Source organism: Alexandromys fortis, unplaced genomic scaffold, assembly GCF_014885135.2.
Source record: "Alexandromys fortis isolate MF-2015 unplaced genomic scaffold, M_Fortis_MF-2015_v1.1 scaffold_156, whole genome shotgun sequence".
NCBI classification, from domain to species: domain Eukaryota; kingdom Metazoa; phylum Chordata; class Mammalia; order Rodentia; family Cricetidae; genus Alexandromys; species Alexandromys fortis.
The window spans coordinates 1,080,863-1,105,350 of NW_026068028.1; the positions used below are offsets into that span (position 1 = coordinate 1,080,863).

The window sequence follows — 24,488 nt, forward strand, 5'->3', positions numbered from 1 at the left end:
TCCACTCCTTGGTATACCACTAAGAAGTGAAAACCTGTATTTACAGAAATACTTGTATATAAAGCTGGCGAGGTGGCTCACTGGGTAAAGGCTTTGCTGTCATGCGTGAGGTCCTGAGTTTGATCTCTGGGACCCACAAAACAAAATGAAACAAACAAACAAAACCCAACTAAACATTAATTTGCTGGTTACGGTGGCACCTTTAATCCCAAGCATTCAGGAGGCAGAAGTAGGTAGATTCTCTGTATGTTCCAGACCAGCCTGCTATACATAGTAAGCTCCAGGCCAATCAGAGTTACACAGTGAGTTTCTTTCTCAAACAAACAAGGAACAAATCCTAAAACTTAAAGTGTCAGTGTTTATAACCTGGAAACCAGAAACAGCCAATTATTCACTGATGAATGACTGCACAGATGAACTGCTGGCTAGCAATACAGTGGAGTGCTCTTTGGAATATGCTACAATGTGGATGAACCTTGGAAACATTGTGTCAGATTAAAGGAGACCAATAGACTGCCTAACTTCATTTTAAAAATGTCTAAAACAGACAACTCAACCAAGAATAGACTGATGGGGCCTCCTCAAGTCGCCGTCCCGCAATCAGTCATAGATCAGGTAATGCAGTTTGTTGAGCCAAGTCGGCAGTTTGTAAAGGACTCAATTTGGCTGGTTAAAAGATGCACCAAACCCGACAGAAAAGAATTCCAGAAGATTGCCATGGCCACAGCCATAGGATTTGCTATCATGGGATTCATTGGCTTCTTTGTGAAACTGATCCATATCCCTATTAATAACATTATTGTGGGTGGCTGAATGCTTTCTCTTCGCGGGAACTAGGAGCAAACGAGGTTGTGAGAAGCTTATGAAGTAAAAAGTTGCCTGTATACTTTGTGTTTTCCTTTCCTTCTTCCCTCCCCAAGAGGTTTTGTATTTCTAAACTAAAATAATTTCAAAATAAACATTTTTCCCATNAAAAAAAAAAAAAAAAAAAAAAAGAATAGACTGATGGGTTGGGATCAGAAAGTGACTTCCTTTGGCATGATGAAATGCTGTGGAACTGTCATATATGCTGAACAAGTCTGTGAACATCTACAGCATTTACAGATGGCACGGTCAATCACCCACTACATGAATTACACTCTTATGAGAGGGTGCAGTATCTTGCCCGTGGAACCTGATTCAGGGCATTCTCTTTGCCCTGGCCCCACCATCCTGACCCCTGCTTACCGTGGTCCTTCTTCTCGGACACCTTGGAGAGCTCCATTGCACTGTCGTCTGCTGCTGCTGCAGCTTCAGCATCTTTTGCTTCATCTTTCCCAGAATCACATTCTGTCTTAATTTTTTTTGGACTTCGTGGACTTTTTCTTCTATCTGATTCATCCTTATTATCGTCTGTATTATTTTTGGCTAAAAGGAATTACATGTATGGCAACAGACAGTTGTAATATTAGAACTTTATTTTTATTTTGTTTTTGTTTTTTGAGACAGGTGTGCAGCTCTGGCTGTCCTGGAACTTATTCTGTAGACCAGGCTGGCCTCAAACTCACAGAGATCTGCTGGGATTAAAGGTGTGTGCCACCACAGCCCAGCTTATTTTTATTCTTGTGTGTGTGTATGTGAGTGTGTGTGTGTGTGTGTGTCTTTATGTAAATCTGTGTGCAGATGCCCTCAGGGGTGAGAAGAGGAAATCAAAATCCCTTAATAGCACGGGACTATTAAGCTAGGAACCAAACTCTGGTTATCTATAAGCCCTCTTAACCTACGGTCTCCTAATCTAAGAACTGAATATATCTAGTTTAGATAAAAATCACCAAGTACTATGCAATAAGTATATTTCATTATTTCTAATTAAAAAAACAAAACCAGCAGGGCAATGGTGGCACATACCATTAATTTCCGCACTTGGGAGGCAGAGGTAGGCGGATCTCTGGGAGTTCGAGGCCAGCCTGGTCTACAAGAGCTAGTTCCGGAGAAACCTTGTCTCAAAATAAATAAATAAACAAACAAACAAACAAACAAACAAACAATAAAACAAAACAAACAAAAACCAAACAAAATGAAGTACTACACACGACATAAACAGAAGGGAGACTTTTTTTGAGCTCTATAACTCAGAATACTGGTGCCTGTCATGGCGCCCCTATTCACTTCCCTTCTAGGTTTATGTGTGTCATAGTACTGAAAATGTCAACTAGTACTGATTATAAAGTCTTGGGGTAGGTAGATCCAAAAAAAAAAAAAATCCCTATTTTGAATATAATAATTACATGACTATTTTTAAAAATTACTTTCTCTTGTTTTTCTGTAATTAAAACCTTATTTTACGGGGCTGAGAGGGCTCTGATGTCAACAGCACTTGTGGTTTGTGCAGAGGACCTAGGTTCAGTTCCCAGCACCCACATGGTGGCCAAAAGTCATCTCTTAACTCCAAGTCCAGGGAACTGAATGTTCTCTTTGTGGGTTCTGTGGGCAACAGGCATGAACATGTGCTGCACATAGATACATGAAGGTTAAACACTCATAAACATAAAATATAAATAATCTTAAATAAGAAAACTTTAGAACTTGTAAATTAGTAAATCCCAACAGTATTGTCCACATGCTATTAAAATTTTCATAAGGATACATTTATCTGAAATAAAGCCAGTAAACTATGAACTTCTAAGAAATACTTCTGGTTAGAAGTGGTCCTACAAACAAAAGACAACCAGCAGCAGGGAAACAGTGCAGATCTCCTATTAGCTATGGCTACTGAAACAGTCCACTACTCACCTCCTTCAAAGGGCTTCCTGTAGTTCACATTGGTGTTGCCTGGTAATTTGGGAAGGAACCTATAAACATGTGTTTTACTAATCCAGCTCCAGCCTCCATACCCTGTCACTCTGTATTCCTCTCCTTTTTGTTTCCAAACCTGGTAGAAATGAAAACCCAATGGTTAAAGAAGCATCTGCCAAACACAGGCCAAGAATCAGGCAAACTGAGCCAGAGATATGGCAGAGTGGGCAAGGATACACAGGGCGCAAACAGGAGAACCAACTCCTGCCAATTATCCTGTAACCTCCGTCTGTGCATGCACTCTCACACTCACATAGATAGATAAAAGTATAATAATTAAAGAATCCGGCAAAATTAATTAAATTTACCAAATAATCAATTTTCAGTTGGAATCTCAAGATTTATGACAGATTGTTAACACTGCTATTAAATTTAACAATGCTTTTACTTTTATTACTAATTTCAACAAATTGGTATCAAATTCTAAGAGAAAAATCAAGCTTACAAAATTACAAGATGTGCTCATACCACCTCATTAATTCAACAGTTACGAAGGAAAGCAGAGTGACTGCAAAGGCGCGCACTGCAGGCCGCAGGCCCAGTTACCTGGTGCTTCACTGGAAACGTGTATTTTACCCACGTGGCCTGCTGCATCGTCTCCTCCTCCTCCTGTTTTTTCTCCTTTTTTTTAACTTTCTCCTTTTCTTCCCTTTCAATTGATGTCATCCTATGTAACCTAAGAATACACAGAATTAAAAAAAAATGAGTTATTTGCACCTCATGTCTGTAGGGACTCAGAGGGGCCAGAAGACCACACCAGATCCCTGGTACTGGAGTTACAGGTAGTTGTTAATCATCACCTGAGTGCTAGAAACTGAACTCAGGACTTCTGGAAGAGCAACCAGTTCTCTGAACCCCCAAATCATCTATCTCTTCAGGGGTTTTGATGTTTGTTTCCTGAGATAGGATCTAATATATCCCACGATGGCATCAAGTTCTGGGCTAAGACTGCTCTTGTATTCCCAGTCCACCTGCCTCCATGTGCCAAGCGCTGAGACTGAAAGCATACACCACATGGCTGGCTTGTTACTTCCCCGTGCTAGGATCTTATAAACTCAGGTCCTCGGGCTTGGCAGGAGCCTAAAGCAGAAGTACTCACTGCACCTAAGATGTTAACCGAGTATTGTGTTCACTTGTGTGTGGTGTACACAACTGTGTGTGTAGGCCAGAAGGCTGAGCTCTCAAACCTCACCAGACAAGTAGTTTTGTGCAGTGGACACTCACAGCTGACCACATCAGAGAGAGAGCAAGAGTCTGTGGATTGCTTACTCACAGTACAACATCTCTGTCACATCACTTGCCGTAAGGCTCAGGGGAAGAAGAGCAGGGAAGAAAGATCCTAAGTACCAGAGGCTGGGGAGGACCAGACCCGAACAGTGTCTTCTAGACACAGCAGGACCACAGCAGTGATGACAACTTACATTTCAGCATGGAGACTTTCTGGCCTTCTCCCCGGAGCCATGATCCCCAAGCCCCACAGGGTCTTACCATGTAGCCGTAATTGGCTTGGACCTTGCTGTGTAGATCAGGATAGCCTCAAATCCACAGAACTCTGTCTACCTCCACCTCACAAGCATAGAGATTGAGGGTGAGTACCATTATGCCCAAGTCAGCTTATCCTTTTTTTTTTTTTAATGTATAGCCCAGGCTGGCCTCAAACTCATGATCCTCCTGCCTTTGCCTCCTTCAGCAAATCCAACCGGCGTGCGCCACCACAACCGGCTCAGCTTGTCCTTCTAATTCAGTTTTACTAATATTATTTCTAAATAAATCTTAATTATCTTACCAAATTCTACCCCCAAAAATCCAACCACACATGAATGAAATTTCATAGTGACAGGACAAAACCTGACATCACCGAGAAATTTATTCTTGTTTCGTTTTTATGTTTTTGCTTTTTTTTTTTTTTTGGTATGTTTCGGGGGTAGGGTTCCAAGGCAGGGTTTCTCTGTGTAGCCCTGGCTGTCCTCAAACTCAAATATCTACCTGCCTTCGCCTCCCAAGCACTCCATGATATTTGGCTTAAATTGTTTGGTTTGGGGACAGTCTTGTTCTGTACCTCAGACCCTGTGGCCTACACCTCCCCAAGTGCTACCAGTACAGATGTGAGCCACCTCATCATTATAAAATAAAACATGCTTAAAGGGCTGGAAAATACATTTCCATTGTAAAAAGTTAGGGGGTTCCACCACTCAAGTGACCCAGTAGGAGAGCAGACAGACTGACTCTTGGTGCTTTAAAGTGTTAAAAAAGTATAACACGTTTGCAACAATGATTCTTGATAGTTTACCTTTTTGTTTAGATGGGATCCTGCAACTTGAGATTCTCTTACCTCAGCCTCAGTGCTAGAATTAAGGGAATATACAACCACATCTGACATAGCTATACACACACGTTTATTTAGCTTAAAATTCTAGGATTAAAATCAAAGTCTTGTGTGTATAGTTTGGTCCTCAGAATAATTTTTACATTTTTTATTCTTATTTTCTAAAGTGTGTTTGCTTCTGCGGACACAGGTGTGCTTGGGAATGCACATGCAGCTAGAGGCCAGAGGTGGACATCTAACACCTTATTAATATATTTATTAACGACAGGGCCTCTCAATGAACCACTGTTTCAGCTACACTGGCTGGTCAGAGAGCCTTCATGATGTGTCTATTTCCCAAATATCTGACCCCTAGCAGTGGGCTTACAGGTGTGTGTGTTGGGAAGTGAACCCGATCCTGTGGAAGCGCAGCAAATGCTCTCATTCTTACTTCTAGTGCTTGCTCAAGGACACCGCTGAGTCTACCTGGTAGCTATATGATCTTTGGCCAGACATTCAAGTCTACAAAGAGAAATAAAGCCTGACCTTTAGCATAGTTTTTGGAACATTTTAGGATAAATACGTAAATGTGACTTCTTAGGGTTAGAGATGGCAGCAGTTAATACAAGGCTGCTCTTGGAAAGACTCTGGTTTGGCTTCCAGAACCCACTCAGCTAACAAGAGTCTGTAAATCCAGCTTCAGGGTGTTCTAATACCTTCTTCTGGTCTCTGCAGACACCAGAAATAAACATGATGAACAAACATACATGTAAGCAAGCAGACACCGGATATAGACACACACTCTTTCATCTTGTCAAAAATGCTTTTCACTTGTAATATCTTTTAATATGTATGTTGGACTGGCAAGTTGGCTCAAGGGGCAGAGTCACCTGTCAAGAATAAACTGCTCTCCATCTATTCATACCCATGGCATGCACAAGTCCACACACATATATAGACATAGAAGATAAAAATTTAATAAAAAAATATATTTGATCTCGTTTCATCTTCATCACGGTCTTGCATCCTGGGAATTAATGGAGACTGGGAAGAGATAGTCTTTACCGTGACCTCTTGGGCTATTCCATAATTATTAATGATCTAGCATTTCAGAAATATCCAATACTCATCAATCCCAAAGCTCAGAGTTCACTCACCTTGTGTGTCCTAAAGACTCCCGCCATATTGGCAGCATCACAACAGGTTTAACTGCACACTCCAAAATTGCAAGAGCCAACGCAAACTCTCTGGGTTTGCTACACATCTGAACGGCCTTGATCCAGTTAGCCCTGCATTTGAGAAGAAAGAAAGCACTTCACTCCATTGTTCTTAACTGAAGAACACAACAGTCACAGTCTGCTATGACTCAGATGAGAAAGGGTTCTATGTGGCAGGAGCACACACACGCACACTGAGAGGGCTTAGCTCAGAGCACTGGAGATTTTATACACAGGAGCAAGTCCAAGCATCATCCAGGCCCCTCAATTCCTTGACACACAATATTCTTTAGCTCTGGTCTCCATTTGACTCCTTCTGATACTTAAAGTTATCCAAGGATCAATTTTTAGGTAGTTAGCATATTTACAGCAATATATGAACTTTAGTTTCCTTTACCTGTGTGAAGCCCAATTGGGATGAAGAAAGGACGAAGGGATGTTGCTTTCCAGCTGCGTGATAGTCAGTCTCAACGTAGATATGGTAAGGACTTTGGACCCGTGGACAGATCCATTCCATTTGAACTCCCCAGCTGGAGAGAGACAGAACTTATGCGCAAGGTGCCTCCTCTTGTCGTGGTCCTCCCTGTGTTGGTGTTTATTCAGGGCAAAGGAATTGGTAGAGTACTGATTGTGGTAGACACGATACTTCCCTTCTTGTCCCAGCTTAAAATAATTGTTGATATTCCCTTTCATGACCACCTCCTTTTTGGTGCTCAACCGTGAAACTTCTCCTTGGGAGTTAACTACCAGCACCTGATGAGGAAAATCAGAATGTCATTATTCATGCCAAAGATACAGATTTTGTCTGACCAACTGTCTTTCAACAATTGTAATCAATTGTTCCAAACATGAGATATCTTATGACTGAGAGTTTAAAAGTAAACTTATGACTAAATTTAAAAGTAAAAAAAAAAAGGGGGGGGGAGACCTAAAAAAATTGAAAAGAAGCTAAAGTGAGGTTGGAGCTAGGCTGGGTGTCTTATGCCTGTAGCGACAACATTCAGTAGGCTGAGGCGGGAAGACCATGAATTCAAGCCTTAGCTAGGGCTAGCTACATAGCAAGACTGTCTCAGGGCACAGGACAGTTGGTAAAGATACTTGTCACACAAGTCTGGTGACCCATTTTAAGCCACGGATACCACAAAAGCATGGAAGAAGAGAATTAACTTCACAAAGTTGTCTTTTGACACCCCCCATTAACCTGGAGGCTTGTGCGCACACACCTATTTCTGGTCTATAAAGGGTCACACAGAGAAACCCTGTCTCGAAAAACAAACTAACTAACTAAAGGTGAAAGTTGGTAATTTATAGTTAAATAAGGAAGATATAACTGCAGAAAGAAAGGAGTGATTAGACATCACTGAGCACGTTCATCAATCTCAGACACACACTATCAGTCTTCTATCAAACTCTAGCACATAGTTTATCGAAATAGAAGAGCACCGCACCACACACACGCACGCACGCACGCACGCACGCACGCACGCATCCTCTCCCCGCAAATGGCTAACAATCCTCTACTGCTGTTCTTTTCATTATTCCAACTTTAGTTGCTCTAGGCCCTGGGGTCTTTAAAATAATGTTTCCACAAAGCTGGGCTCAATCTTTCGGTGGACTATCAAAATCAATACTGGTTGTTTACTTTTCTCTGCTGACATAGGAGGGGATGTCAGGGGTTTAGACAGGGCCTGAGTTGGCCAGGCTTGCCTCAGACTGGCTGTATTCTTCCCTGCTTCAGCCTCCTCAGTGGTTCAGTCCTGTTGGACTCCCCAGGAAATCATCAGAGACACAGCTGTTATCATTCTGCAGGTGCAGCTAGGCGAGCTGAGCTCGTGGTGTCAGGTCTGATCATCTGCTCTAGTTGAGCTACAAGCGACAACCGTTTTTCTAGTGGTCACAGGAAATGGGGTTGTGGTGGTGCAAGTCTTTAATCCCAGCACTGGGAAGGTAGAGGCAGGTAGAACTCTGTCTGAATTTGAAGCCACCTTGGTCTACATACCAAATTCCAGGTCAGTCAGAGCTACACAGCAAGATACTATCTTCTAAAAACAAAACAAAACAAAACAAAAAAAACCTAACAGAATTGTACTCGATTAGCTGATTCTAACATCATCTGCTCACTGAATTCTAATAAATGGACTAAATTTGTGTATATAAATTTCTTTGCCACAATACAAGACTTACAGTTTTGTTCTTGGTACTCACTACATTAAAGAAAACACAATTCAAATTAGGTTTATAAATTTCCTGTCCTTTTTTTCTTTTTAAAATAAGATTTTACAGTAATCCAATTCTAAATATTTAATGTGTGTCTGACTGTGGGTGTTGGCATACTAGTGCAGGTGCCCTTGGAGGCCACAGATGCAGCCCTTGGAGCTGGAGTTACCAGTTGGGATGTAACCATTAGAGGAGCAGCCAATGCTCTTAACCTCTGAGCCATCTCTCCTGTCCACGATCCTAATTATTCACAGTACACAGAGTTTTGTTTTAAACAGAACACACCTCTTTGCCCTCCTTAAACAATTTGTTTGCTTCATGGGCCGCAGCTGCCACCTGCTGGCTCTTGAGCTGACTGAGTTTGCTGTCTGGGTTCCGCAATCTGGTGATGATGCGAGTGGAGCCAGACGTTCCTCTCCCAGCTCCAGGGGACTCGGCGATTTCTCCATTAGACTTCTCCAATCTGAAATCCCCTGTTACCAAATGAAAATGCCACAAAGTGATTGCTGACAGGAAGTAAATAATTAAGAATGCCTTATTTATCCAAACCTTACATGCCATATATATTTAAAGTCCAAGAGAAATAAGCAGAATAAGTCCTTTCACAGGCAAAGCATGTCATCAATCCTTGAATGTTTTTGTCAACAGCAAACATCAAAAAGCAAAAATACTGTGTGCCATTCATTATTTTGCAGAAAACAGTGTTACCTGTTTTGAAACTCATTTACTGGAGAGGAGGGGGTCTCCAAAAACGTGCAAATAACAAACACAATAACTCAAATGCATACAAAATGTTGTCTTGTATATCTAATGTGCATTTGTATATTAAAAGGCTGGAGTTAATTTCAGAAAGATTTTCCACTTAAGTAGTAATAGTCTTGAATTTTAAAAATGCCAACTGAATTTTTCTCTAGAGTACATAATTATCTGTGAAAACCCATTACAATTATTTTAACATAATAAAGATTTCTCAACATCTCCTTTATAACTTCATTTTTGACGGTGACAGTCTGAATGCCCAGATACAATTTCTGCTTTCTATATACACAAATTTCACACTGGATAGTGAACATACATACCCAGCCATTCATCACTGTACATTTTCCATTGTTCAGAAAATTGAGTAAGACCTGATTTTTATTTTAAAGCTTAAAAAAAGAAATTAAGCAGTGTAGCATTGGTAAATCCAAGGATGGGAATTTCGTATTACATATATGGTGGCATTTTAGGCAAGTAGAGACAGATGCAAATGGGGATGCTATCTGTTCATTTCAGGGGATTGATTGTTTGATATGTTGGCTCAATAGGGTTATGGATCAAAGGTCCGGCCTTTGGAAGCAACTATAGCACCCAGAGAGAACTGGACAGAAGACCCCACCATCCCACTAGGCAGCTTTCCCAGCCAGTCGTCACCCTGTTCCATTTTGAGCTTTTAAGTATGGCTTCTCTTCTCTGTTTTGTTCTCTTCTCTGGGACTGAACTGCATGTAATGGACAGAAACCTCACCTTACTATTCTGGTTTTTCTATTAGTGAGCAGGAAGGGTATGAATTAGAGGCTCTAACTTGTACCTCTCTCTATGGTAGAAAGACTGTTACTTGCAGGGAGCAACCCCTGCCCCCCAATACTCCAGAACAGACATGAGAAGAGCAAATGTTGAGGAAGCTGACAACCTGGCTTAGCTTCCTGAACCTGACAGTACACCCGAGGCTTTCACCAGCCCTAGACGCTCCTTTTGAGGCCACTAATAAAATGTGATTTCTGTTTTTAAGCGAGGTAGATTTCTGCCAATAGGAGTTAGTCCTAAATAATCCAGCAAGTATTTTAAGACTTAGTCTACAAAATATGCCACTGAACAAATTGGGCAGGCTGGAGAGCCAGTGATCCTGAATACTGCTATCTTCTCTTAGAATCTCCATGCGCTGGGGGTTTAACCCAAGGCTCTCAACGCTTATGACCATTTATTACATCCTTCAATAGACTTTATAGATGCTCTCTTGGTTTTAGGCCTCACTTGTTGAAAGAAGAGAAGGAATAGCAAGAGCTTTCTGAAAGAAGCCCCCCAGTGCGTAGCTAGAATTCAATGTTGCTCAGAATTAACCCTCTGCATTTGCTAGTTCAGCAAAAATAAAGCGAAGAACAACCTCATCTGTAAGCATCACAGCTGAAGACATGGCGAGGATAGGTCCTCATGGAACACAGGCTACCCAAGTCCACACTGCTGCCATTAAGAAGTCAACATCTACAGGCAGCCTGTTGGCAAAATAGTCATCTGCTCTAAACCAGCCCCTCTGGCAAGCATAAGCAAAGGGCAAAAACTACTGGCCCACCAAACATAATGAGGAAGCAGATGGGCTTCTGTCCAAGAAGCCTGAGGCAAGTTACTAAGTACTAGGTACGAGTGGGAATCCCTACAAATCTACAAGGGAATGTTGTTATACTGACATGGGGAGTAAAGGCAGAGAACTCTCCAACTCTGCCAAGTTACTGTGTAAGATTGTTCCGCCAACAGTAATTCCCAAGAACCCATACTGTGTAATAGCTAGCAAAACCTAGGCTACCACAATGGAATGGCCCCCAGAAGAACCTCTTGCATGATCTCACTTCTCATACATTGTCACCATATCAAATCTACCCAAATAGGCCCTCTATTGTCAGGACAATAAAGTGAACAGCTAAATTCAGAATTTCATATGGGTTATAAACTTAAGACATACCCAGGCCTGTCAAACAATGCATAGCACAGAGAAATCTTAGATGGGGCTTAAGATATAATTATATACAACTACTGGGCGCAATTGTGGGCCAAAGGTTTTTAGACATTTTCAGGTGAGGGTCAGAGGCAAGAGGCACTGTGAACTGACGGATGGGAACAAACACGGGTGACCACGCTGTGCTGGGCGACCTAAGATGCAACCACAGCTCTCTGCATGGTCCTATCTTTGAAACAGCCCTTGTTCTTTAAAAATTCATTCCTACCCATTTCAATCATATACTTTTGTTGGAGCCATCAATAATACCTTGCCTGCCCTGGCCACAGGTGTGGAACAATATGATCCAAGATAAGCCACTCAAATTCCTTCCTCAAAGACTTTTGTTTTGGAGCAGGAGTAGGGGCTTTGGGCCACAGACCTTGGAAAGACATGAGAACAAATTGCTGGTGCCATCTTACCTGCAACTTGGAAAAAGCCTGTCTGTATTAGGAGAGAATTATCACACAATTTTAAGTTGATTGAAAATGGGGAAAGGGAGGATAGAGCAGCGGTTGTACCACTGGGTCCACTTATGCTTCAGGAGAACATGAACTTTCCCAATTATACAAGCTAATTATATTCCCTCTACAGTTGGTCATTTACAATTGGAAAAATCCTAAGTAAAAGACATCTCCAACCTTATGTCATATCTGAAATTATACTCAAGATAAATTTAAAACAAGACTTATGAAAAATTACTGTAAATATTTATTTTCATGAGATCATCTTCCTTTTAAAAAAATACAACACACAGGGAAAACCTGCAGAAAGAGATGAAATTTAACAACATAAAAATTAAGCACAAGAAAGTAATAGGCACAAATATGAAGCAGATATTAATGACTATAATACATAAGGCAATCCTAAAACTTATGAAAAATATTAAAATTCTATAGAAAAAGCAAGCAAAAACAGGAATCATCAAAACACAGAATATTAAACACATGAAAAGAAGCAACCACATTCATAAGCGGAAATAAGCAATAGTTTCCATTAAATACATTCTTACCACTGTCAAAAAAGATAAATGCTGTTAAATTTAGGTGTGCAAATAGGGAAACATACAAGTATGGAAATTAGTAGGCTTGTCCTTCTGGGTGGTGAACTAAGCAGTAGCCTCTATTATCTGTAAAGGGTACCTACCATTTGACCAGTCAGTCATTTCATTCAGTTTCCTACACTGCCAGAAACACTTGCAGAACAGAGACACGTGTGGAGACGGCTAGAAAGCACCACCATGGTGACAGCCAGACACCATGCAGCAGCTAAGAACAATGCATTTGACTCTAACATGAGGAGTCCCTACCATGTTTCACTGTGTGAGAAAATGAAGAAAAAAAAAAACAACCCATACACACACACAAAAAACAAGATGCAGAATAACACATGCAGAATGATCCAATTAATATATTTAAAAAAAGAAAAAAGAAAACCAAAAAAATTTGTAAGCATACAGATATAAACGAGATGAAAAATACAAAAAACTGATGGTGCTTATACTTCAGGAGAATGAAAAGGTTTCTACTTTTCTCCTCTTGTAGGATTTTTTTGTAAAGCAAAAACAGTGAGCTCATGTTAATGGAAAAAAAAAAACAAAACCAAAAACACAACAAGAGACACTGATTCTTTCCAACCCACTAAACTTTTATTTAAAAAATTGAAAATGTTTAAAGAAAAAAAAAAAAAACACAAAAACACCACTCCCCTGAGTGGCTGAGTGTGCTCTTACCTATCTCTTCCTGAGCAGAGACAGGTGTGTGGGAGTCGCTCTCCCCAGCGCCAGGGTCATCAGCTGCCTTAGCAGAGTCGCTCTGGGAAGAGCTGAGTTCACTGCTGCTACTGCTCTCCAGAGTAGGCTGGATGGAGGTAGTGGTAGCACTAGTGTTACTGCTGTCACATGTCTTGTTAGAGTCTTCTAGAAAAATAAAATATCTGATTTTTACATTGAAAAAAATCACAACAAAATCTAAATGTCAGAAAAGCACTTAATGGTTGTAGGACTTCACGATGCTGACCAGCAGAAAGCAAAGCCGACCATGGAGGAATGTGATGTCCTCTGTGTGAGAGGAAGTTGGTAAGCATTGCCCCCATACAAGTCCTATAAAAGCTTTCCGGCCACTGACAGTCTCTCTATCATCATCCAGCAGAAGCAGATAACTCCCAACAGTCCAGAGTCAAAGAAAAAGCAGCCAACACAACAACCACCACACACAACTCAGGGCACATCAGATAGGAATAAGTGGTTTTGCAGAGAAAAACACTCAAAGCAAGAAGCTTATATCCTCACTTTTCAAGAATTTTCAAAGATCTCATTTAGAAATAGAATTGAAGAGGATTCTTTATTTGTAAGGTTTTCTAAGTGTGGTTACCTTTCCTGGGTAATTCCACAGCATCACTAGCAGTTTAGTTCCTAACCAATACAGGAATTAGTACCAGGAAAAAAATGAACGCCATGGGAGTTCAGAAACTAAGTCTGTTTGCATTCCTCTTTGTCAACAACAAGGTACTAAGTAAAAACGACTGACATTAGGTCTCACCAACTACATGGAAATATAGTGCCAAATGAGGAAAGGCATTAGATCTCTGACTGCACCCAATATGAGGTTACCATAGCATATAGAATAGAGAATACAGGAATAATCACAAAGGAATGAAAGTTGCCTTTAAACATGTGGAAATATGACCACTTTATTCAAGCCAAGAGAATGCAAACTGAAGCTACAGGGCAAGGTAGGCCCTGTGCTCACACCTGTAATCCCTAGGCTGAGACAGGAAGACTGTATGAGTGTGAGGCTAACTTAGGCTCAAACAAACAACTAAACAGAACAGAAAAGGCAGTCAGGAGGTGGTGCCACAGCCCTTTAATTCCAGCACTTAGGGAGGCAGAGGCAGGCAGATAGATCTCTGTGAGTCTGAGGCCAGCCTGGCCTATAGAGTGAGTTCCAGGACAGCAAGAGCTACACAGAGACCCTGTCTCAACAACCCCCTACAAAACACACACACACACACAACAATAACAACAACAACAAAAAAAAAAACAAAACCCAAAACCGTAACAGAAAAGAGCCGTACAGAAATGATGTCAGTACATCTGCAACTGATACTTGCGAATTCCAGACACTGAACCCAGATGCACACGGTAAATAAAAATAATGCTGTCTTTCAAACTAACACCACCCAACTTCTGAGTCTAGCCTTCCTTCATCTGAGCCACAGGAAATATTACAGATCTCTGACTACACCATAGGATGGTTACTAAGGCATCTGTCTACTTTATATTCGGATCCTTTGTTTTTTTGGCTACATCTGTTACTTTTCCTTTTACTGAACTCCCTAAAAGTGATACTGCTCTCTGTTGGGATGTTACATAAAGGTAAATCTTGAAAATGGTTGCATGTCTAGATTTTAAATCTTCTTATTAAGGCCTGGCAAGATGGCTCAGCTCATAAAGGCACTTTTTCTGTCAAGCCGGACTATGTGAGTCCCATCCCCAGGAACCACATGGTAGACTGGTAAACAAACTTTCACAAGTCATACTATGCTGTTCTCTGAGCTCTACCAACATGCCTTGGCACACCTTAGCACACAGTAAATAAATAAATGTTCATGTTACAACATTTCTGCTCTAGGGGCTGCAGACATAGCTCAGAGGCTTGGAGCACTCAGTGCTCTTGCAGAGGACCTGACTCTAATTCCCAGCACCTACATCAGTTGGCTCACAACTGCCTCTAACTCTGGCTCCAGAGGATGTGATGCCCTCTTCTGGTCTCCATGGGCACCTGCACTCACATCAACTCTCACTCATTCAAAAGAAAAACTTCAAACCAGGTGGCACACCTTTAATCCCAGCACTTGGGAGGCAGAAGCAGGTGGATCTCTGTGAGTTCGAGGCCAGACTGGTCTACAAGAGCTAGTTCCAGGACAGGCTCCAAAGCTACAGAGAAACCCTGTCTCGGGAAAACAGAAACAAAAAAAAACAACAACAACAACAAAAAACTTCAAAAAAAAAAAACAACAACTTTTCTACTATAGAAAGTAAATGCCAATCCGAAGGTAGTATAGCTTGGAAATATTATTAAATATAATGCACATTTCAAAAATAATTAAGATACTAATTCAAAAGCAAATATAAAATTTGGATGCTCCTGGTAAAAAGAAACTGAAAAAACCTGAGAGGCTGAGGGTAGCTGAGCACTTGCCTAGCATGCTAAGCGATGGGGCTCGATCCCTGGTACCACAAACAAGTCAAGAAGTCACTCTCAAAGGAAACAGCTGCAAATAATTTTAAATATCTTACAATGGAGGAGAAAGAGACTTGCATTAGAACAATACAATTTAAATTTTTGACTTAACTGTCTTAGGTTGTACCCAACAACAAATGTGTGTGTTTTCATCAAGCACAAATCAGACATTTATCAACATCAAACTCACACTGGGGATATAACTCAGTGCTTGTCTCTTGACCACAGGTCCTGAGTCCCACACCCATCACCACCCAAAAAGAATTAACTGCAGTCATGCAGAGGGAAACTGAAGTGCTGAGAGCAAGCACAGGAGCATCACAGCCTTGACTTTCAGAAGCTGGGCCATCAGAGATGAAGAAAGCAAAGAAAAGAAAGCAAAGAAATAAGAAAGACCAGAGGCTAATTAGTCAGAGGAAAGCATGTGGTAGCTGGAGTCAGTTCTCTCCTTTATTTTACTTCAGTTCTGGAGAATGAACTCACATGGTCAGCTGTACCCAGCAAGAGCTATGGAACCATCTTCGCCTGCCAACATGATCTCTGAACTACGTGCTCACTGGTCTGGGACTCTCTGAGTAGGCTAGACTCCCTGGCCAGTCTTCCCAGCACTGAGATTTATCTGTTATCATGCCTGACTTTAAAGATTCTGGGGCAAGAACTCAGGTCCTTTCAATGCCTGAACTATCTCTCCAACTCAAGGTGACTACCATTGGTAAAGTGTATTTATTATTAGTGGGGAGGGGGCAGGCACGTATATAGCGCAGGACACATGTTGAATTCAGATGACAACTGTCAGGAGCTGGTTATTGCTTTCTACCATACGTTCCTGGTAAGTGCTTTTACACACACTGACCATCTTCTCACCACCTCATCCACTGACCAGAGGGGACATCAACAGTGACAACAGAGGCTGGTTGGGGGCTTCACAAAGCACACAGCACCCTCCCAAGAACAGTAACACAATTACTTGCTTGACAAGAAAGAACAGAGAGAAGCAGAAGGCACAGGAGACAGCAGCGTGCCCTCCCTGGGGGCCAGAGCACACTCCCAGGTCTACTGCTACCCAGCAGGACGCAGTCATCAAGGACTCCACTCTACTTTGTCATGTATTCCCATCAGACTACAGAGTCTGAAACTTACTGTAATATCAACTACTTGATACAAGTACAAAATAAAGGCTGACAAGATGGCTCAAAAGGTAAAGGTGATTGCTGCCAAGACTGACAAACTGTGTTCAATCCCCAGGAAGGAGAAACTGTCTCCAGCAGGTTGTCCTTGGATGTGTATATCTGCCATTACTTGAGCATGCACACGCATGTGCACGTGTTCATCCACATTTGCCCACACAAAATAAATAAATGTAAAATAAAACAGCACACAAAGACTAGAATCAACCAAATTTGGTTTAAAAACATATCAGTTATATTAAACCTGAAGCTCTAGTACAACTAAGATTTACATTACAATTAAAAAGTAACAAGCGGGCTAGAGAGATGGCTCAGAGGTTAAGAGCACTGGCTGCTCTTCCAGAGGTCCTGAGTTCAATTCCCAGCAACCCAGATGGCTCACAACCATCTGTACTGAGATCTGGCGCCCTCTTCTGACCTGCAGGCATACATGCAGACAGAACACTGCATACATGAAAGAAAGAAAGAAAGAAAGAAAGAAAGAAAGAAAGAAAGAAAGAAAGAAAGAAAGAAAGAAAGAAAGCTAGCTTTAAAATAATTTTTTTTTAAAAAGTAACAAGCATGGAAGTTGTTTTTCCCACATTACTTCAGCAATAGTACTCAATATTTAAAACTTTTAACCCTGAATATGTGGAAATGAGAATAAAACTGACGAAAACCTAGAAGTACTTAGCTCTTGAAACAAATTATAAACCTGTGTTCCTTCAGCCCCTGAGGAAACACTCCTGGGAAACGCCACCTTTCTCACTGACAGCTCTATTTTCTAAACAGTTCTAATTTTAAGAAAGTTCTTAATAGTCAATCAGAATATTCCCTTCTAGCTTCTACTTTTATGACGTCACATTTCAGAAAGCCTGACCCTTGCTGGCTCCCCAGTTCAGTGCCCCAAATACTGCAGGAATATTAGTTTTTCAACTGCCAAACCTGTAGTGTTCTGGGTCTAAATGATTTTTTTTTTACTTTTTGTGTTTTGATGCAGGGTCTCACTTCATTAACCACGACTAGCCCTGAGACTACAGACTGCACACCACACACCCAGGCAGCTCTCTCTGCTTCACTGGCATACAGGTTCCAGATTTCCCACATCGTAATGAGCCCAGTGTCCCTACGATCAACTGTGTCAGATCTCTGCTGACAGCTGGGGTTCACGTGGAGCCTGTACACACCCTGAGCTTTCATTGGGGTTTTCAACTAGCTGCCAAAATCTTTCACAATCCAATCAAAAATCTGGAGGCTCTTAAAGGGGTGGATGGCACTGACGTATGGGCAGAAGACCTAGAATGCACGCACACCTTTTAAACAGCAGTGTGTCAACACAGCCGGCACATCCCAGCACAACTAACACACAGCAATACTTTCATAGTCACAGAAAAGGACCTCTAAGGATTTCTTCCAACTATGACTTTTTTTTTTTGGTGATATTATTGATACTTACTTTTTGATTTTAATCATCTGACTTATATATCTGAGTATATATACATATACACATGCACACACACACATATACACACACACACACTGTAATAAAAACACCTTTGGATTTCTTGAAAAGCAAAAAGGTCATAATTATACATTCTCAGTATGATAACTTACTCCAATGAAGTTTAAAAAGGTTAAAGTTAGAATTACTGGTTAGCATATCAATGCACCTTGCAGAAATGTTGGTGATAATGGATTCTCTGGTAATATTATGATCTGACATGTAGCACTACATGAGCACATGCAAACAGAAAATTAATGTGTTAGTATATACAGAGCCAGAAGGGCCATGTCACTCAACAAGGAAACAGACATTACTATGTAAGTAACTCAAGTCAAATCTCGGCCAGGGGCCTGGTGACCAGGCATACAATTCCATCTAAGAAATACAAGCATGGGGACTAAGAGGGAGTTCCAGGCACTAACTGCAAGACCATCTGCCAAACATCAATGTTAGGTGACAGTTTAGCAATCAGGAATGGCACTGTGAGCAAGCGGCATGGATGAATGCAGACTTTCAGGTTCTAGGTGACATGCAGCTTTTACTGCAAAGGGAAGGGTTCCCCCCATTACAGAGGCATTGGTACACTGCCCTCTGTACCTGGCACATCCGGGGGGAGCTCAGATGTCACCTTCTTCTCTGTCATGTTGCTGCTATCATGGGTTTCTGAGAGACAGCCCTCGGGGCTCCTCCCTTCACAGGGACTAGTCTCTTCTGAAGAAGCATTAGCTGTGTTGTCGCCAAGATTTGCTGGCACAGAGTTACCTCTATCCCCAACTTCTGTTGGCTCTACAGCAAAATGCACAACAAAACTTTAAAGATATGCTTTAAAATTGCTTTGGGACAAGTGGCCACATTCAGTCAACTATGAAAAATCATCAATCACCAAAAAACCTGCTTCTCTTTGATGGCCGTTTTAAAGCAATTCAGACTCTGGGATAGCTTTGCAATGAGCCATCCAAAGACAAAGATATTAAAATATTAAGGAGGTTTTAGAGTTAATTTTTTAAGAACACATTTTTTTAATCACATACCAAAGTATATTCTGGTATAAAAATAGTTATTTTTTCATCAACAAATTTCAAGGGATGCCAACTTCTTAGGGAATATACGTATAACATTATAGCAAATCCATCAGTACATAAAACTCATTCCAATGGTTGTAATGTCACAAAGGAGAGACTCTCTTAAATATCTTTAGAAATCAAAAATAGCTGTCTGCTCTAAAAATTTCCATTTCCATTTTCCAAGTAAAATTGGAGGTTTTAAACAAATGGCATTAATAAAATATTTCTTTTAAACCAAGTAATTCTTTTACCCTCAGGTTTTCCTTGCCCAGGCTCTTCACCCAAGGCTTTGTTGTCACTGTCCTTCTCCAGGGACTGGTCTTCCGAGTCCTCCCTGTTCTTCTCGGCATCTCTGGAACTGTCACTCTCGACCTCATTCTTGTCTTTTTCTGTTTCTTCTGGGCTCTGATCACATTCAATATCTTCCCCTCTTTTGATTCTTAATGAGTCCAAAATTTCTTCTATAATGAAAAATAGATGTAATTGTTTTCTTCTCGTAGTCAAATTTACTAACAAATGACACTTAGGAATTTTAATGTTTGTTAGGCTTGGTGGTGCACACCTTTAATCCAAGCACTCAGGGTTCAAATGTAGGTAGATCGAGTACAAAGCCAGCTTGATCTATAATACAGCATGTTCCAGGTTAGGATAGCCAGGGCTACATAGTGAGAACTTGATTTAAAAAAAAAAATAAAGTTTACTGTTTAATATTTTTTAAGTCTTTAAACCAGTTAGAAGACCTGAGCTTGAATCCCCAGCCTCCATATAAAGCTGGGTGCAATAGCTCACTTTGAGGGTGTGAAGGAAATCCCTGCAGCTCGTTGGCTACTCAGCCTAGGAAATCAGCGAGCACCAGGCTCAAAGAGATTGTGTCTCAAATAATAAAGGGCTGGAGAGATACAGCTCAATGATTAAAGCACTTGCTGCTCTTGCAGAGGACCCAAGTTCAGGTCCTAGCACTCATGTCAATCAAGAGGCTCAGACCTGCCTGTATCTCTAGCTCTACTCTGGTCTCCTGGGACACCCACACATAAATAATATTTTTAAGAAGATTTTTAAGGTTATAATATATGGTAGTGCACACCTTTAATTTCTGGACTCAGGAGGGAGAGGTAAGTGAATCTCTAAAAGTTTGAGGGTAGCTTGATCTATACACTGAGTTCCAGGACAGCCATGGCTACACAGTGAGACCCAGCCTTTAAAAAAAAAAGTGTGAGGGGACAAAATAAAACAACCCATATTTACAAAGCTCAATTAGAGCAAGGCACCTCATTCTTAGAAAATAAATCCTAGAAGCCTACCTATAAAATTAACTTTCTTTGTAAAGATGAGATGGCAAAGGCAGAAGACAGTGAAGCACACCTCTAACCCAGGTGTACCTGGACTACATGGCAATATTCGGCCTCAGAGAAAACAGTCTGACTTAAAACTGACACCTGGGGGGCTGGAGAGATGGCTCAGTGGTTAGGAGCACTGACAGTTCTTCCAGAGGACCGGGGTTCAATTCCTAGCTCAGAAGAGTTCCTCAGGATCTGACACCTTCACACCAATGCACATATAGTTAAATAAACTATTTTAAAACAAACAAACAAAAAACAAAGTCTACAACAAGAGCTAGTTCTAGGACAGGCTCCAAAGCTACAGGGAAATCCTGTCTCGCAAAACAAAAACAAAACAAAACAAAACAACAAAAAAGTGAGACTTGATGTCCGTCAGTGTCCGTCAGTGTCCCACGCCCCACCATGAGACAGACTCAGGCTACGCAGCACAGTGCAATGAGGAAAGCAGACCTGGAAGCAGTGTGGAGCTGAGGTGACTGCTCCCTAAGCAGGCTTCCTGGATCTGCAGACCCTGCCTCCTCCAGGGTAAAACGAGCAGAAAGGCCCACATGGAAACACTTTCTAACTCGGTGAGGGTGACACCATGGATAAGGAAAATCAGTGTGGACACATGGACACTGGACAGGCTCACTGGGTTGTGGTAAATGCATCCTCTGAGATGAATTATCCCAGGCTATCTGATGTTTACAATCCTGCTGCCTCAGCATCCCGAGTAGCTACGATATGCTATCCCATTCACCAAGTTAAGTACCTTTTCTTGTTAGTTTGTCTGTTTGGTTGCTTGAGGCAAACATTATGAGGCTCAGACTGGACGCAAATTCAGTATGTCTGAGGTTGGCCTTGAACTTTTTTTTAAATTCATTTTAGAGGTGATAGTGCATGCCTTTGGGAGGCAGAGGAAACTGGCCTCAAATTTAGAGATCCACCTGCCTCTGCCTCCCAGCCAGTTTCATCTATGGAGCATGTTCAGGACAGCCAGGGATGCACAAAGAAAGCCTGCCTCGAAAAAACAGCAACAACAAAAATTTATCCATTTTGCTTTATGAGTGTCTGTGTTTTGCCTGCATGTATGTATGTATGTATACCATGTGTACTTGGTGCCCTCAGAGGTCAGAAGAAGGCATCAGAACTGCAGTTGTGAATGACTGTGAACCACCCTGAGGATTCTGGAACTGAACCTGGGTCCTCTGCAACAACAACAGGCACTCCTAAGGGCTCCAGCCCCTGGCCTGACCTCCTCCCACCTTTACCCACTAAATGCTAGAATTGCAGGCATGTGCCATCACTCCACTCTCTAAATATCATTAACTTCTAACATCAGAAACTTCCAGGTGTCCTCTATTCTTCCTGCCCATGCTGTACACATAATCGACCGTCTGTCTTAGGAATCTTGTTTCTTTTTCCCCCTAAGAGACAGAGTCTCACTATGCAATTCTGACAGTCATGGAACTCACTCTGTAGACCAGGATAGTCTTGAACTCACAAAGATTTACTTGCCTCTGTATCCCAAGTACCGGAATTAAGGCGTGTGTCACTATACCCAAATCTTAGTTCTTTTTATGATTAGAAAATGTTTAGAAGCCATACAATCTGGGTCCTATAACAACAGGAAATGTCTGCACCTAATAAATATACATATGATTCCAGTATCTACCCATATGTAGGTGGGCATGTCTTGGGTTCACTGCACCACTACTTCTATGCTTATTTTGTAATTTCTCAGTGAGAAACTGGCTACGTTCTTCACAGAGAACCCAGTGGTTGGTAAGGATGGGCACGGCAAAGCAGTTTCAGAATTACTAAACCAAATTCTTCTGGGAAACAAGCTCCCCACTGCAGTGCCAAGTTTACAAACACAAACAAATGCTCCTCTGGGGTCCACAGTCCTTGTTTCTATCTCCTTCCTTCAGTGTTCCCCACCTTCATTTTGTTCTTATTTCTTAAACTATAGTTACTGAGACCATTTTCCACAACTAGAAAATCTCTTCAAGGGACTCAGAGTGAACCTCAGTAATAGAGTATGTTTCTAGCCTATGATCCTTAGCACTAACAAGATAAAACAACTCAGGATAGTTGTCTAAAAAATTATATACTGAGAGCTGAGGACACAGAAACAGGAAGTGCATCCATTTGATTTTGTGTGTGGGTGAGAGTCACATGGCTGAAATAAATAAAATGTTCTATAAAGTTGTCTGTAGTGTGGAAGGAATAGAGAGATACAAATGATAGGAAAGGTGGAACACCCCCCACAGTTCCAATATTCTGACAGCTGAAGCAGGAGGATTGGATCATGAGTTCAAGGCCAATCTGGGCTATATAATGAATTGAACCCGGATGAGTTACAAACAAGAAACAATTGATTTGTGGGGATAGGAGGTACAATCAGCGACCAAGGCAAGAAACAAAACACTGAAATGTACAGCACCCTAAACTGCGTTAGCATGTACAGGAACACTGTAGGAAAAAAAAACATTATCAAGTCAAAGCAAAGCATATGTAAGTCGGACGTCTTTACATGTTTTTAAGTTTCAGAATATTTTACATAAGAGCTTATCTCAAATTTAACAACAAAAATCAAGTAAGAAGGCCCCCTCACCATTAGCTGCCGCTAGAAAGGACTTGTTGCTGCCCCGGGCTTTGTTGGTCAGGTCTTCCGTTATGTCCATGTGCTGGTGCATTTCTTCTCGCGTCTCTTCTAGAATTTTGCACAGTTCTGCTTCCCAGTAGTCTTTGTCTAGACAGTCTATTAATTCTGCAAGCTGGACCTTTGTACTGTAGTACCAAACTTTCTTTTCCTTTTCATTTTCTGTGTCTTCTTCTCTGTTGTGAAATCAGCGAGGGGAAAGCATTAGACACAACAGCGCTTACCAACTAACATCTACCCAGCAAGTTCAACCACGTAACGTGAAGGCCACATGCTGAAGCTCCATCTCTCGTTTTATCTAAACAGTCTCTAATTACTTGGATTTCTGAACTCTCACTCCTTGGAACAAACAACTTTCAGTATTAGTGAGTAGAGTGGTCACTTGCAAACATGGACATGTAACAGAAACATGACTTTAGCATTCAGAGCCATGCTCTGAGGGTTTGGAAAGAACCACCCAGACCTCGGGCAACTCAACTGCAGCAGCCTGCTGAAAATCCCAACCTGAGTCTTCAGAAGCCTCAAAGATTGGGAAACCACCAGAGAGAGCACATCCACACTGTTACTGGCCTAGAAACACGGTCACCACGATGGCGGATTTACTAAGGTCAAGACCTTATAGGAATCATCCCAGATTCAGCAATGGTGAAGCATCTATCTCCTTCTTTTTCCTTTTTGGGAAGATTTTATTTTTATGTGTGTGTTGCCTGTGTGTGTATGGTAGTTTGAATGTAATTGGCCCCCATAATCCCATAGAGAGTGACACTATTAGGAGGTGTGGCTTTGTTGGGAGTGAGTATAGCCTTTTGGAGCAAGTATGTCACTGTAGGGGCGGGCTTTGAGGCTTCATACACTCAGGATACTGCCCAGTGTGTCAGTTAATTTCCTGTTGCCTGTAAGATGTAGTAGTCTCAACTCCAGCACCATCTCTGCCTGCATGCTGCCATGTTCCCTTGCCAGGATGGATTGAATCTCTGAAACTGTAGGTGAGCCCCCTTGAGTAAATGTTTTCTTCCTAAGAGTTGCTATGGTCACGGTGTCTCTTCATAGCAATAAAAATCCAAACTAAGACAGTGTGAAACTGTACTACATACATGCAGTATCCAGAGAAGCTATAAGAGACTACTGGCTCCCCTGGAACTGGAGCTACAGATGGTTGTGAGCTGCCATATGGATGCTGAGAACTGAACTTGGGTCCTCTGA

General features: G+C 41.5%; 2 protein-coding genes across 7 annotated transcripts in view; one reads left to right on the top strand and one right to left on the bottom strand.

Annotated features, from left to right (window-relative positions):
* Bptf (bromodomain PHD finger transcription factor) overlaps window positions 1-24,488 on the bottom strand; it is an 89,201-nt gene that overhangs the window by 42,891 nt on the left and 21,822 nt on the right. For 2 of the 6 annotated variants that reach the window (XM_050164211.1, XM_050164206.1), the window contains exons 2-11: window positions 23,238-23,461; window positions 19,553-19,762; window positions 18,835-19,023; window positions 13,056-13,241; window positions 8,860-9,047; window positions 6,755-7,110; window positions 6,298-6,429; window positions 3,382-3,511; window positions 2,773-2,911; window positions 1,228-1,407 (exon numbers count right to left, since the gene is read on the bottom strand). In XM_050164211.1, coding sequence (XP_050020168.1) covers window positions 1,228-1,407; window positions 2,773-2,911; window positions 3,382-3,511; window positions 6,298-6,429; window positions 6,755-7,110; window positions 8,860-9,047; window positions 13,056-13,241; window positions 18,835-19,023; window positions 19,553-19,762; window positions 23,238-23,461 — 1,934 coding nt within the window. The remainder of the gene's footprint in view (window positions 1-1,227; window positions 1,408-2,772; window positions 2,912-3,381; window positions 3,512-6,297; window positions 6,430-6,754; window positions 7,111-8,859; window positions 9,048-13,055; window positions 13,242-18,834; window positions 19,024-19,552; window positions 19,763-23,237; window positions 23,462-24,488) is intronic. The other 4 variants (XM_050164207.1, XM_050164209.1, XM_050164208.1 and 1 more) reach the window with 4 other exon arrangements.
* LOC126514984 (protein transport protein Sec61 subunit gamma-like) lies at window positions 571-884 on the top strand. Its single transcript, XM_050164277.1, has one exon. It carries the CDS (start codon window positions 571-573, stop codon window positions 811-813), a length of 243 nt encoding a protein of 80 aa, XP_050020234.1. The 3' UTR covers window positions 814-884.

Excerpts from the sequence above, each read along its gene's own strand:
- LOC126514984 (XM_050164277.1), top strand. The coding sequence starts at position 571 with ATGGGGCCTCCTCAAGTCGCCGTCCCGCAATCAGTCATAGATCAGGTA.